The following is a 14,958-nucleotide window of genomic DNA, read 5'->3' on the forward strand; positions in this document are numbered from 1 at the left end:
CCCTTATTTTTCACTTCCGGAAATCACTGTGCAAACTCACCAGATGTTGCCAGTGATAAGAGCTCTGGAGGAAAACTTAACAGTTTAAATGTGTTATAACTTGAACAACTGTGTGCCATTTACAGAGAGCTGCTTTATTAAATATGTGGTGTTGTATTACCTGTATTTGTTTAAGGGTTAGGTTGGTTAGATGTTACCTTGTATACCTCCTGTAGGAGAGAACGTATATGATGCAAGTGCAATTGAAATGTTTATTTTACATGCAAGCGATATTAAATATATATCAGATGAATAGCCGATGAATGATTTCCTGTTTTACAACTATTAGAACCCACATGCAACATACATGACAGAGGCAATGACTCACACTGTGGTTTATAACTACAGTCAATCACAGAGCATGATCAGATTAAAGGTAAGGTAAAAGGTACAAACACATTATAGTTTTTTTTTCTCACAAAAAGTGAAAAAACGTAAGATTATTGTTCATTTTGTTTGAAACATTAAACTGTGTGATATTGCATACTTCCAGAAATATTGTATAAATCCAGAAATATAAATGTATCAATTCAAATAAAAAAAAGAATTCAGATATACATGCTGCAGGTTTAATAATAAAAATACGTTAACATTCAGTGGGCTACATATGGAGAAGGCTGCAGAGCTCGCGTCTCTCGGATAGCCCTCTGATTAGTCCGCTGTTATAGGGGCGGGGCTTGTGGCTGTGGGCGTTTCACAAAATCAGCCACCACGCAACACAGGCTCTCATTCACTACGGATTTGACGAGTTAAACTGACCCGTCTACGGTTGATATTCTTCTACGAATCTAGTTTTTTTTTAATTTATTTACAACCGCTGCGTGCTTGAAGTGTTTTTCTAAGCGTGCAGGTTACAGGTGAGCGAACGAGCTCTTCTCTGTGAACTTTTCGTTTTTTTTTGCACAGCCTACCTGAGTTGTGTTCCCTCTGCACGCCTCCACTCCTCTCCACCATGGATTTGGTTTGGATTGTGGGCTTCGTTGTGAGCGTCTGCGCCTGGTTTGCTTCAGCGGAGCGACACAGCGTCTACTGGAACAGCACCAACCCAAAGTAAATATACCTTTTTTTATTTGATGTTTTCTTATGTTTATACATTGCTCCTGAACGCACGCTTTCACACACTTCTTTATCCAGCAAACTAAAAGCTAAAACAACATTGTTTGGAATCTTAAACATTTCAATAACTTTTAAGCTTATTCTCAGTGCATGTTGCATCATTATGATCCATATTCAGAAGCATGTTGAAGAGTTGCACCTCATGCATATTCAGTGCGCCTGTTGTGATGAATTTGTGATTGAAGCAACTGGCTGCTGTTGACATGATAATGCAAGACGGTGAGGAGCCTCTCTCCCTCCCCCCTTCCTCCCTTTGGGCTCGAACCTGTTATTATCCTGCGGTTTATCTGTAATACTTTGTCTAACCTGTTCAAATTGAGTCCTTTCGCAACATGTGTTATGCTTTTGGGATTTGTTGCATCAGGTTCTCTATTTATCCTTTTCAGCTGACATTGAAATAACAGCTCATTTTTTGAGTGAAGCTAGCTCGGTTTAATCTGTTTAAATGATGTGTTTCATGGACAGAAAAATGCAAGGTTATGTTTTGACAGATTCTGGAAACTTTGTTGTACTCTTTATGCACACATGTGTCTTATCTAGAGTTTTATTATTCTAAGAATGCAGCCATTTTTTAACCATGTATCAAACAGCTTAGTTGCACTGTTAAAAGAGAGTGATTTGTTTTATTTTGGTGTTGTTGCATCTCCTTACATTGAGTTTAAATCCTATAGGGGAGGATTAAGTTATAGTTTTGATGTTGGTTTTACAGGTCTGACTCACATCCCAATGTGTTGAAATTCCAGTTGCAATATCCTCCACATCTGACAGAGCCCTAACCTTTGTGTGGAGTGGGAGGCTGCAGTATCTCCTAAATCAAGAGATATCGCATGGGGTTTACGTGGCTGTCAGGGAGACATAGGGGTGTTCATATTTCAGGTGGTAAGACGAGTAATAATGCTGTATGACAGAGACGGAGGAGGTAACTTGAGGCCTGGCCAGTAGGTCATGCTGTGGGAGAGAGATGGATTGCTTGGGGAGAAGAAATTGGAGCTGAAATTGTCGGGGTTAGGGGCCATTCACAATAAGTGGGGGTCAATTAGAATTATGTTTGATGGTGACTGGGGTGAAATGGCTCGGGGTACAAAGAGGGTTAGTTTTACACACCACAAATGAACTTCTACTTTCACCCACACACAAACACTCCCACTGTCCCGGGCAAGCACAAACAGAGACTCCTGGCAGACAATCACTCAATCACAAACCAGGACATTCAATCACAGCTACTAAATCAATCAGTGTTGGGCTCACTCTCTCCGCTGTGCAAACACATGTCTTATCTTGGTTGCAAACACCCAGATTTCCAAATGTTCTCCGAATAACTTGCAATCACTGCTTCCCGTTGGATCTCCCCTGTGGTTAAAACTACAGAATGTACAGGTTCTAGAACAAGTCAAGATGATGGTGACCAAGCCTTTAGCTGAAAATCAGAACGAAGTTCCAGATGGAAAAGCGTTTTGTTGTCGCCCTGCTTATGTGATCATTCCTGTATATTTACTTGTAATCCGTCCTTCTGCATTTGCTGTTTTTTTTCTGGATGACTGCTAAATCTCTCCGTTGGCTACTCTTAATCCTGTTTTCGCAGAAAACTTTCATCAACCCCAGGATTCTGGTCTACCCTTTGACCCTTACTTGAAACAGGGTGTTGACGTCCATCTTTTCTCTCATGAGATGGGGTTATTTCCTACCCTCGGTTTGTTGTTCCTTCCCGCTGGTCAGAACGTTAAATTAATCTCAGATTGATCACTATGGCCCATGTGGTGCAGCTTATTTCCTTTGTCTCAGCGTGTTTGTTGAGGGATTTAGCAAAACACACACTCATCCATGCACAGTTGCCCTGCTCAACACTGATGTGTGTGTGTGTGCACAGCGCACCTTTGAGCCTCCTTCCAAGGTCTATCTGCCAGTACTTTAACGACTACTTTGTTTCAGCATGAGTGAAATGTATCCTGACCATGTGTCTTTCAGCATTTTCTGACCTTTTCGTTGTTAGTTTATATGTAACCATTGTGTCTGATTAGCAACAGCTTAATCACCAGCACAGCTTTATTCCCAGAAAGAGGATCACCAGTGTGCCCAGTCAGTTCGGGCCCCTGCATGCCAGCGTGTGTACGTGTCTTTTGTGAAGGGAGTGTCTGTGCAGCAGTACTGTGTGTGTGTGTGTGTGTGTGTGTGTGTGTGTGTGTGTGTGTGTGTGTGTGTGTGTGTGTGTGTGTGTGTGTGTGTGTGTGTGTGTGTGTGTGTGCTTGTGCGTGCATTCACAACACCACCAGATTCAAGTGACTCACACACTCTCGTACACATTAACCCCAGTCATACACACATACACATGTGCCACACAGTTGTGATTGATGTTAACATCGTCCCTGGAGCCCTATGGACTCCACAGCTCCTATGTGAGGCAATAATCTGCTCTTTCACTGCTTCTTCCTCCCTTTCCCCTATTTTCCCCTCTGACAGAGCATGAGTAGACCACCACCCGCACCCCATCCCACCCCTCCTCTGCTTTGTACCTGTCTCTCCCTCGCTCCAGCACCTCCCTCCCCCTCTTCTTGGCCAGGTTCCCTTTTCAACTTGGTGCTGTGCTCTCCACTTGTGTGAGTCTGTTAACTGTTTCATGGCTTTCTCCATGCACGTGTTTGATCCGCTGTTAATTTAACATCATCCTCATCATCATCACCTTTTCTGATATGACACCGTTTTGAGCTAATCCGTTCTGAATCTGAAGTTTTGCAATGCCTTTCTAAAAATATTTTGGATTTAGTTAAATGAGCTAAAACAACTTCCAGATTGCTTTAGCCATGGCTGGCACAGTGGTTAACATTTTTTTTATTGAATATGCTTTCTTTTTGTCGTATTGGCTCAAATGACAGCACAAAACTAGCCCCTCTCAAAAATATAAAACTCAACCTTTTTATATTTCAAATGTATTGTGCATATATTTGTTATACATTGTTTTATTTCTCTTGTACATATTTTATTGTCTTTTTTAATGTTCTTATATATGTTTTCTTTTATATACTAAGATTCATATTGTCATTTTTACAGTATTGTTTTCATATTCTGGTATGATTCTTCTATATGTATGTTTCCTGCTTTTGGAAACCTGCTTTTAAATTTCAATTCTCATACATTGTTTATGCCATGTACCAATACACCAAAGCAAATTCCCTGTATGGGAAAAACCCAGTTGGAAATTACCCGTATTCAGATTTTGGTGAGGGAGTTATTTAAGGTATGTTTCACCCACATGGAGGGTTTTTCTGGTAGTTATCCAGTCAATATGGCTTTTTTGTGATCCTTCCTATACAAATTGGGTAATGGTCTTCACAGTGAGCCACAGAAAGAGAATAGTAACTGGTGTGACTGATTGTGGGTCAGAGTTGGCCGTGTGATGAAGTGGCACAGCCTCTATCAATCTGTCAGTCATTCTGTCACGGCGGTGGTCCCTGAATACTGGCTGCCACTCAGGCCTGGCTCAGCCTCTGGGAAACTCTCTTTCTTCCTCCTCCTGTCTTTTTGGTCCCCTTCGCTCCTTCACCAGCTTTTATCTCAACTTTACAAGCTGTCCCTTTTCAGTCTATTATTTCCTCACCTCCAACTCTGGCTCTTTGAGAAGGGGGGAAGCAGGCTAAGAGGTGTGGAATTTTGTTATCGTTCTTGGCACCCATGGCGATCCGTCACAAGGCACTCTGCCCTTTCCTTCATGCTTCCCCCCCCCTGCTCTCTTTTCTTAAAGCTTCCTTCTTCTACCTCTATGAAAAGCCACTCAAGTCTTCCCAGAAAACCTGTTTTCTTTTTCCCCATCTTCTTCACTTGTGTGTGCTTCTCCCCTCTTGAGTGTGTTTCTGGAAGTGGTAGAGCCAGTTTGAGAACTCAAACCAGGAAAAGACAGGACATTGAATGAAGAAAAAAACAAAGGTATACACATAGGAGTGGGTTGCCGTGTCTGTTTGCCTTCCGTGCATGTGGGAGCGTACATGTTTGAGAGATTGAAGATAAGATTGTAGGTAGGCAGCGTTCACACAATACGGGCCTTCTGCGATTTCCAAGTAATCTGAACCGAAGATACTTTCCTTGAAAAACATCCAGGTTTCCCACTTCACTTCCTAATCCAGCCTTCGCTCTAAACCCCAAGCTCCTTTTCTTCTTTGAATTCTCTGTCTATCTTTTTCTCGAAACGCCTGTCCCCTCCCACCTCCCTTAATCTGGTTTGTAATCTGTCTGGTGAATTCAATTTGGGGAAAAATACTCTGAGTGATTGTCCAACGGATGGTAATCGCTTCTTATAGGCTTGGTGCTCATTGAAGTGTGTTCTTGTTTCCTATCTTAACAGTCTGTAATCGTCTGGAAGAAGACTTTACGCCGGTGATCAAATTGATAAGATTTAGTTTCCTTTCCCTGTGTTTATACTCTTCCAGTTCAATATTCCAACTTGTTGTCGCAGTCTCAACGGCGAGAGGGCTTGTTTTATTGACTGCACTACATGGAGAATCAGGCCAAAGGTTTTATTTCCCGCAGGCGTGCTTACGGCGTTACAAAAGTCTGCATGCTGTCTGCTCGGTTTCCCTATGAAGTGCTGCACTTCCTGGCTACGTCTTTTCCCGGGAAAACAGTGTATCCTGTCTGCACAATAAACAATACAGTTCTCACACCCAAGACACGCAAGACTTTAAAAGCCTGGACCTGGGATTTGATTAAAGTTCCCAGGCTTGTTTGAGGAAGGAATTAGTTTGAATCTCACAGAATAAGTAGATTCATTGTTTTAATGAGGGAGCCTTGAGGATGCTAACGGATCCGCCTGCACTGCTGTCAAACCTCTGTGTCTCCATTTGGGATTCTCCTCTGATCCGTGTCACCCCATTCAACCCGGCCAGTGTTTCTTTGCCCCCTGCCCATCCTTGTGCCTCCTCCTTATCTTCGCAGCAGACTTCCCGTGCTCCTTTCAACTGCACTGCTTTCCATCTCTGCAACCCCACACAAAGATCATAGATTAATAACTGAACGAATACACAGATTTATGATTTAATGATGTTTTTCATGGTTAATGACGTGAGGTAGAGATGGAGAATGTGTGTCCTCCAGACTTGTTTGTTAAGTCTTGGTGACATTCAGCAGTGTATATGTGTTTAGATATGGAAGAATTACCCAGCAAGAGTCAGATATTATCTATGAAAATGAACCATTGTGTTTGCCTTGCTGTGTAAATAAGGCTCATTGTGTAACTTTAGTTTTTTCTTGCCTTTTATCTCCTGTTTGTTGGATGTCTGGGCTCAGTGTGTAAACATGTCTCCATAGCAAATACTGCCACCCCCTAGAGGCCAGTTGTATTATTACTATTACTACTAGCAATAAGTACTACCACTACATTCATTAAAACGGCCATTTAATCAGTTTGCCCTGTACTCATATATTATTTCCCCATGGAATTCATTAAGCCACATGTCAGACCATGTTTTCCTTGTGGAAATCAATCCAGAAAAATCAATTTTCTTGTACAGATATTTTCCCCCTGAGAAATGTGATGTCAGTGGTGACCTTTGTGTTATGGCCTTTATAAGTTGCAAATGGCTCATGGGACAAAGTGCCACAGTTGGAAAGAGCATATGTATTTATCTAAGCCTCCTCGGTGCTGTGGAATAGGCCAATTATTTCTCTGCTGGACTTAAAGCTTTGTCGCTTGGCGAGGTCTTCCAGGAACGCTGGCAGAATGACCAATGAACCAGACGGACAAAGGTTGAATGAAAGACGTGGGAAAGCTGATTGAGATGGATGACATAAAGTCAAACGGTGCAAAGAATGAAGACTGAAATATTATGTTAAAAAGGAGGAGCCCAATGAGTTAGACCCTATTTGTTTCTATGACGACTCAAGCAAACCCACGCTGCATTGTGCTCGGCAAACGGTGGGTCAAAAAGTTGCATATTTGGAATACCAGCAGAAACAGTTTTGTGATTGGTTCAGCAAGTCTTGGTTTGGGGGGAGGGACAGAGTTGACATGAGGATCTGGTTTGCTTATTGAGCGATGAAAGACGGACAGAGAGTGGGAGGGGATGGCTGACATTGATGGATGAATAGATAAGGCAGATGAAACAAAAACAGTTGAGCAATTACGTTAAAATGTGGCGCTTGACTAAACTTATGATGCACCTCCAAACATTGCAACTCTATCTGATGAGCCACCGTCCCCGTGGAGTATTGCCATCACAGATATATCTTGAAAGAAATGGCTCCCTTGTGTCATGTGTCTTTCATTACTCTGTTAACACCTCTCACTTTCCCCTCTGCTACCATGGACACACACACATGTTCATAGTCAGTGTGTCTATTTTTGAACTCCAGAACTTCTCTGAGTGAGAACAATGGGGATGGAAAAAAAGCTCCACCCTGCCTGCCTAACTCACCCCTTACTCTTTCCCCAGCCCCTCGGCCCCTTCTCTGGCCCTCACTGTCCACTCTCTAAGCCCCTGTATTAAGCAGGGTCTGGTGCTGATGAATGGACCACAGCTCAGCCTATGCTCCATCCTTTAATCCAGGCTTGAACGCGCCGATTAGGTGGTCCCCACATTCCGGCCCACTCATCTGTGACGAAGGCCAGCAACCTTACTGGGTGACATTAATGGTGTGTGTAAAAGCAGGGAGGAAAATAATCATGTTTATGTGGTCGGGGTGATGGCACAGGTTAAGTAGACTAAAGCCCCTGTTTTTAGATGTGGAGGTCAGTAGAGTTGCAGCAATTAGCTGAACCACAGTGCGATAATTGCAGACTTTTTGAATGACTGATTTAATTTAATATTACATCCAAAATGGCAGAAAATTGTGTTTCTTAGCTTTCCAAATATGGACGGTTCCTGATATTCCTTTGCTTTGTATCTTGCAATCTATCAAGTATTATGGACTGGCAACAAGGCATCCCCTTTGAGACAATAGGATGTAACAAACCATCAATCAGAATTGAATCAAAGTATAGGCAGGATAACCAATAATGAAAATAATCATTAATTGCATCACTAGTGGTAAAATACAGTATGTGCAGTTGGTCCTTCGATGGCCTTTATTGCCCTTTTTTAAATGTTCAATAAGAACGATTTCCCTTGTAGTGAACGTCGATAGAATTTAAAAGACTCAAAGCTCCTTCTTGCTGACTGTTCATGTATAAAATTCTCCGGTGCTGACTTGGCGATTGTCCGACCTTTGATCCACTTTGCGGCCTCTTCGTCTCAGAGGTCCAGCATTCCACAGGCCGATAGAGTGCAGAGATGAGAGGGTGATGGATGGATGAAAGGAGGGGCTGGAGGTGGAGAAGAAAGCAAAATACTGGCCAGAGAGATTAAAGAAGAGAGATTAGACTCTTGCTCCTGAAGAGGCTCCAATAAATCAGAAATTCCTTCTTAGGGTAGGAGGAAGAGTAGCAGGAACATCTTGTAGTCAATTTTCCACCCAAAACCCCTACACACACACTCACACATTTGTCCACTATCGTTGGTGCTCATTATTTGCATTTTTTCTACCTTATCATGACTGAAACACACTCCCACATTTCTCAGAGCTCTACCGACGTAACACACACACACACGTAAATACTCCAACACAAACAATCACACATTTAAATGTCTCGCGCTGAGACGGGCACACATTCACTGCGTTTCTGCCAGATCTCTATAAATCATCCTTAAGTAGAGGATACAACATCTCCATGCTGTTACTTCTGCTGGAGCTCCAAGCGCCACTGTCATTTCAAGAGAGCATCCTTGGATAAACAATGGGAATAAATCAAGGCAGCCCATCGACAGAGAGAGGGAACAGTCTGGCGGAGGAGAATAAAAAGAGACACACACTGGGGGTGGGAGGATTTTTTCTGCTAAAGTGAAGGTGGCATGATTTGACTCTGTTAGCTAAACCTTTTCACACTCAGGCCTAAACTCGCTTTGAAGTGCGTTTCTCCAATCAGTTGATTAAGCAGATGATGTGGAACGTCTCAATGCCGGGGCCTTGGAGGGGAACAAAAGGCAGCAGGATAATTACAACTATTTGTCATTAATAAAAGGAGCTAGCCAGCCTCCCCGGGTGTGTATTCAGCCACTGTTCTCTCTGCTAAGTGAGGTATTCAATCAGCGCGGGCACATTGTGAATAGAGACACTGTATGAAACAGTGCCATTGATAAAGCAACTGTAGCGCTCATATGGAAACTCTGAGAGAAACTTCAAAAGCCATTTCCAACTCAAGCCCTTTGACCCCCCCTGCCCACGACTATTCATGCCCTACGCCTCCCCCCAAAACGTTCAGCCTAAAGAGGCTGGGAAGTGGGGAACAGGAGGGCATAATTACCCCCCTCAGGGCGACTTTAATGCCCTTTTTTGTGTTTTAATTGCACCCCCCCCCCCCCTTCGACCCCCTTTTGATGAACACATTGGGAGCATACCACAACCGGTTTGTATTCCGGGCCCAGAGTGAGGGAGGGTTTGGGGATAGGGAGTTTGTTTGTTTGTGTGTGTGTTCACTGTTTGCAAGGGGATGATAACTCTGTCAGGCAAAAGCAGACAACATTGTTTGTTCAATAGTGTTATCGATTCGACTGAAATTGAAAGTCGCAGGAGGAAAAAACACTTTAGCACCAATCTGGTAAACAGAGCGTGGCAGGCAAACGGCAGATAAGCACTTAGCTGTCTGGACCATGGCAAAATGGTAATTATTGTTCTCCCCCCTGAAAGTTGGCGGGGCACACTATAATCAGTGTAGTTGGATGGAAGTTTCATCGGAGTGCTGAAAAGGTGGTTGTTTTCTAACGGGCTGTTGTAATGGTGTTGCCGGCTAATCTGGTCATCAGTATTGAGGGAATGCAGTCAGGCGCAGGGGGGGTAAAGGGATGGGGGGTGGCGGGGCAGAGAGGGTGCAGGAGTCAGGGCCCTGTGTTTGGAGCCACTGCGTCTGTCCTTTTACCGGGGGTACCAGGGAGAGCCCTGGCCAAAAACAACAACAACAGCAGCTAACGAGCGGCAGGGGCCTGTGCACTTTGATCGTTAGTCACACATATGGACCTTGTCACACAAACACCCCACATGTGGCTTGTTGCAGTGCTATAGTGGGTTTTGTTTTGTTTTTTCCCAAGCTAAAGGTGTCCGATTAGCACCCTTTAGGCTTTTGGGAACTCATAATTAGTCTTTGAAATCTTTAGATTAAATAGCAGTCAGTAACTCAAAACTGGCTCCCTGCCTCTTTTTTGCGTTGGATTTTTGGAAACCTGGTGAACCGGCCATGTATTCATTGCAAAAGCAACAAAACCCTATATTAGACACACATTCTCCCTATGTGTTGTGAAAATATTGAAGTCTGTCAAATATCCTCCACTCCTTCAGAACCCCTGGTGATGCAGAACAGTAGGAGACGGTAAACTGATAGGCATCAGGTGTGTGTGTGTGTGTGTGTGTGTGTGTGTGTGTGTGTGTGTGTGTGTGTGTGTGTGTGTGTGTGTGTGTGTGTGTGTGTGTGTGTGTGTGTGTGTGTGTGTGTGTGTGTGTGTGTGTGTGTGTGTGTGTGTGTGTGTGTGTGTGTGTGTGTGTGTGTGTGTGTGTGTGTTGTGTGTGTGTGTGTGTGTGTGTGTGTGTGTGTGTGTGTGTGTGTGTGTGTGTGTGTGTGTGTGTGTGTGTGTGTGTGTGTGTGTGTGTGTGTGTGTGTGTGTGTGTGTGTGTGTGTGTGTGTGGTTTTGGTGGCTGCAAATGGTAGGTAGCTACTGCTTTAGGTTGTTGATAGATGGGAATTACTGGGAAGAGTGTGTGAGTGTTGCCAGCGGCCAGCTACTGCTCCAGGCCGGTGATAGATGGCTTTGGCCGAGAAGAGAGCATTAGCTGTGAGCCGCCCCTGAAGCAGTCACTCAGTCAGGGGGAAAGGGACAAAGCTGAAATACCTTCAGTCACAATTCCCCGGAGATAAACTCATAATGCCTCCTAAAGAAGAAAATCCAGGAGGAATCATGGACAGTTGGATAGGGTCATTTTAAACTGCCTCGGAGTGTGTGTGTTTTTTAACTCTTTCAGTGATACTTAAAAAGTGTTGGTGGGGGACATTAGAAGTGGAAGTGCGAAATTGTTTTTTTTCTAAGAGTGCTCTTTTGACCCACGTCCAAGGAGAGGGCAGGAGTTTAGTTTACTCGTAAAAAGGGCGGAGGAGTGAAGGGAGGGATGAGGGGAGGAGGGGAGGCAGACAGTCTGACTGTGTCTCTGTGTTTGTAATGAGAGGGAGTGTGGTGGGAGACGGTTACAGGCTGTCACCAGACTCATTTTGTATGTGCCCGCCTGTCTCCGACCCTAATGAATGACTTAAACATGTGACATTTTTATTTGTATCCCTATCTTCAGTAAACTCAGGTGTGTGTCTGCTTCTGTTAAGGTGAAACTAGCATTACGCATTGTGCCTTTTGGGTGTTGGTGTGTGTAGCCCTGCAGATGTCAATACTCACTAACTGACTGCTAATGTTTCTCTGTAAACATCATTCAACTCCTGGTGGACATGGGATCAATGTGCACTCAATGCTAACTCCACAAAGCAGCCATGCTACACTGGCTTCATGTTCATCCATATTAATGCCCATGTCCTCTCTAGGATAATTCTTCCCCTTATTGCGTTTTCTCTCTTCATTCAACTCCAACACACACACACACACACACACACACACACACACATCCTCACTCACAAACACACTCCTGCTCTCTATCTCTCAATCCCAGGCCTCTTAGTCTTTCCTCTGATTTCCCTGTTGTACGGGGCGTGCAGCCGATCAATATATAATCACAGGTTTTGAGGCTTATATGTATCACCGCTCCAATGCTATCCCCACGCTTATCAGTCTCCTGCCACTTGGATAACCGTCCCTATCTGACTTCTCCCCGCAGGTTTCTAAAGGACGACTACACTGTTGAGGTCAAGCTCAATGACTACCTGGACATCGTCTGCCCCCATTACCCAGCGGGTGAGGTGCCATTGCTGGATGCTGAGCGATACGTGCTCTACATGGTGGAGCGTGAGGACTTCGACATCTGCAAGCCTCAGTCATACGACCAGATGCGTTGGGAGTGCGGCCATCCATTTGCTCCTCACGCCGCGGAAAAGTTCTCGGAAAAGTTCCAACGTTTTACTCCCTTTACTCTGGGAAAGGAGTTCCGCCAAGGAGAAAGCTACTATTATATCTGTAAGTGTCAATATAGCTTTGTTGTAGATGTGTCACCGTGTTAGCCGATAAGTTGTGTGTGTGTGTGTGTGTGTGTGTGTGTGTGTGTGTGTTGGGGGCCGGTGGAGGATAAGTGCATTAGTTGGGATGTTAACACCTGTGTTGTTTCTTCCCGACAGCCAAACCTCTGCACCACCATGGACAGGAGTGCCTCAGGCTCAAGGTGGACGTCGTAGCCGTTGATGGTGAGTTGAACCGCCCTTGTGGCTGTTAGGAGAGTGCCACAGTCAGTCCTTTAAGGTATTGTGGACCAAAGCAGAGTAATTGATGGCAATTTTCTTGTCTTTCAGGCTCTCAAGAAGCCAGAGTGGCTAAAGGAGGCACAGGTGGGGCTGCAGTTGGAGCCGGGGGCGGGGTTCACAACCCGACCAACAGACTGCCTGCAGGTATGTCGACCAACCCGGAGTCCTTTCTAATCATCCTTGACCTTTGAACAATACGACCACTTTCAGGATTACGTTAGGGTGTAAATATGTGGTCCTAATGTGTCTTCTTTATCTCTCATTCTCAAGCAGATGACCCAGTGGTAGTCCTGCCAGACGTCCAGAAGAGTGCACGTTCAAACTCTGCAGTGACGGCTTCCTCCCTCTCGATCCTCTCACTGCTAGTCCCATTTTCATTACTGCTTTTGTTGCACTGAGAGGACATGAAAGAACTGCTGTTAGCAGACTTTTTTTCAGGGACTACAATGAAGACAGTCCGTGGGGATGAAACCACTGACTCAAAAAGACAGTTCTCTGTGCCCAGTGCTGGCCACTGGCAAAGACCTTTGAAGCTTGTAAAGTACAGATGGACTCGAATGCACTTCCACGTGCTGAGTAACTAACTCCTGAGACAAAGTGTGTGAGCTTTGCCTCATTTTTCATAAAGTGACTATTTTCTTCTTGGAAAAGCTCTCCTTGATTTTTTTCTTTTATAGTGCTCATTCCAGAAAAACATGAACCTCTTTGGATGATAACCCTTAATGATAATAGGAAGAAGCTGAATTGGAACCAGAAGAACAATCAAGCGCAACTCTCTTTGAATTGTATACATTTAGACGGATGTATCCACGTTCAATGGAAAAGTTATCTCCTACCTTTTGAGCCAAAGATCAGTCATCTCTCCAACTTGTACACTATTCCACCCTTGAGTATTGTGTACTATTTGTTGTGTTGTTATCGTAATGGTATTGAGTGGCATTGTTGTCCCAAGTGATTACTTTCTCTAAATGTAGCATCGACAGGCACGCGGGTTCTTCTCATGACTACCATTCCTTTGCAAACTCGACCATGTGCTTTTACTGTAGCACTAATACAGCACAGTACGGAAACACCAACACACACTCCACAACTGTGTTACACACAGACAAACACACACTGACATCAGATGACAGACATTAAAGCACACTACATTTACTGTGTTATGTGTACATTCTGTGAAGATAATTTATAACATTTGCAGCTGAGAAGTTTACTGTATATACCATGTGCTCCTAAAAAGAAATGTTTACTGTTGGCAACCGGGGGACTTTTTCTTATTTTCTTCCTGGTAGAGTTAGTACTTGTGTGAAAGAAAAAGAGTGTGAGAGTTAGAAAAAAAGGGAGCAATTTATTTGAAAGAGTGGTGAGATAAAATGTTTTTCTGCCAAAAGCAAACACTGAGGTGTGCGTGCAGAGAGGCTGGACTTCTCTATTTGTTGGATCTTTGCCGCTGTATTAGTTAAACTGCCTGACATGAAGTGCTGGTATCTTTTATAAATACAGGACCTAACCCTGTGTGTCACGGTGCTTTCATTCATATATTCAACACAAGCATATACATCTAACAACATAAAGTAAAGTTGACTAGATATTCAGAATAATTAAAACCTTAATTTATGATTTGAACAAGTTCACAACAGACGAGACAAGGCATCAAACCGAGTTGCCGAGCACAACTTCACCCGACAGGCTGGCTTGATCCACAAAGCACAACTGTGTATGATTACCATTAAAGTCAGTCTTTTTTTTAAATCTGAATTCCTGTTAATTTTGTACATGTGTAAGTAAGAAAAGTGTATATGTATATATTTATATATATATATATATATATAGAAGATTATATAAAAAAACCTGTTTGATAAATATGCTAAATGTGAACATTTCATGTGAAATAAAAAAAGATATTTTTGGAAAACCATGACTGTGTTTTGGGGTTATTTTGAGATGGTGTGTTTATCGTATGGCTTGCAGGATTCTAAGGGTTGAAATGTTGGCCTCAAAAAGCATTTGACGGAATGCAAAAATAATTGGTTCAGATTTGTATTTCCCTCTCAAGAAGAATTGTAATAACCTTATTGATCACTTTAAATGTAGAACCATCATCAGATTGAAGTGTTAAGTTGTCTGTTGTATAGGCTTGAGATGTGTTCAAAAGACATTGACAACTATGGTGAACATGGTGAACAATCCTACCTCACCCTTCTGTTGTCCTTGGGGTCAATTGGACCCCATTCAATGTTTAACGTATCTAAAATAATTGTTCAAATTATTTGTTTTGCTTAATATTTCATGACTTTTCCTAATTTAGTGAGGACTAATGGGTGAACATATATGAACAT

General features: G+C 43.3%; 1 protein-coding gene across 2 annotated transcripts; it reads left to right on the forward strand.

The window, feature by feature from the left end:
* Positions 1-711: 711 nt before the first annotated feature.
* Positions 712-14,480, forward strand: efna1a (ephrin-A1a). 2 transcript variants are annotated; one of them, XM_034094449.2, is made up of 5 exons: positions 712-1,089; positions 12,043-12,338; positions 12,497-12,562; positions 12,668-12,763; positions 12,893-14,480. In XM_034094449.2, the coding sequence occupies exons 1-5, from the start codon at positions 992-994 to the stop codon at positions 13,015-13,017; spliced, it is 681 nt and encodes a 226-aa protein (XP_033950340.1). In that variant the 5' UTR covers positions 712-991; the 3' UTR covers positions 13,018-14,480. The 2 variants fall into 2 exon arrangements, with proteins under 2 accessions (XP_033950340.1, XP_033950339.1); XM_034094448.2 differs by having other exon boundaries at positions 714-1,089; positions 12,890-14,480.
* Positions 14,481-14,958: the final 478 nt, after the last annotated feature.

Source organism: Pseudochaenichthys georgianus, chromosome 11, assembly GCF_902827115.2.
Source record: "Pseudochaenichthys georgianus chromosome 11, fPseGeo1.2, whole genome shotgun sequence".
In the NCBI taxonomy this organism is placed as follows: domain Eukaryota; kingdom Metazoa; phylum Chordata; class Actinopteri; order Perciformes; family Channichthyidae; genus Pseudochaenichthys; species Pseudochaenichthys georgianus.

Bases quoted from the DNA above. Each gene is read 5' to 3' on its own strand.
- efna1a (XM_034094448.2), top strand. From the start codon at position 992: ATGGATTTGGTTTGGATTGTGGGCTTCGTTGTGAGCGTCTGCGCCTGG. The intron at 1,090-12,042 runs GTAAATATACCT...TTCTCCCCGCAG, and splicing joins TGGAACAGCACCAACCCAAA to GTTTCTAAAGGACGACTACA. The intron at 12,563-12,667 runs GTGAGTTGAACC...CTTGTCTTTCAG, and splicing joins GGACGTCGTAGCCGTTGATG to GCTCTCAAGAAGCCAGAGTG.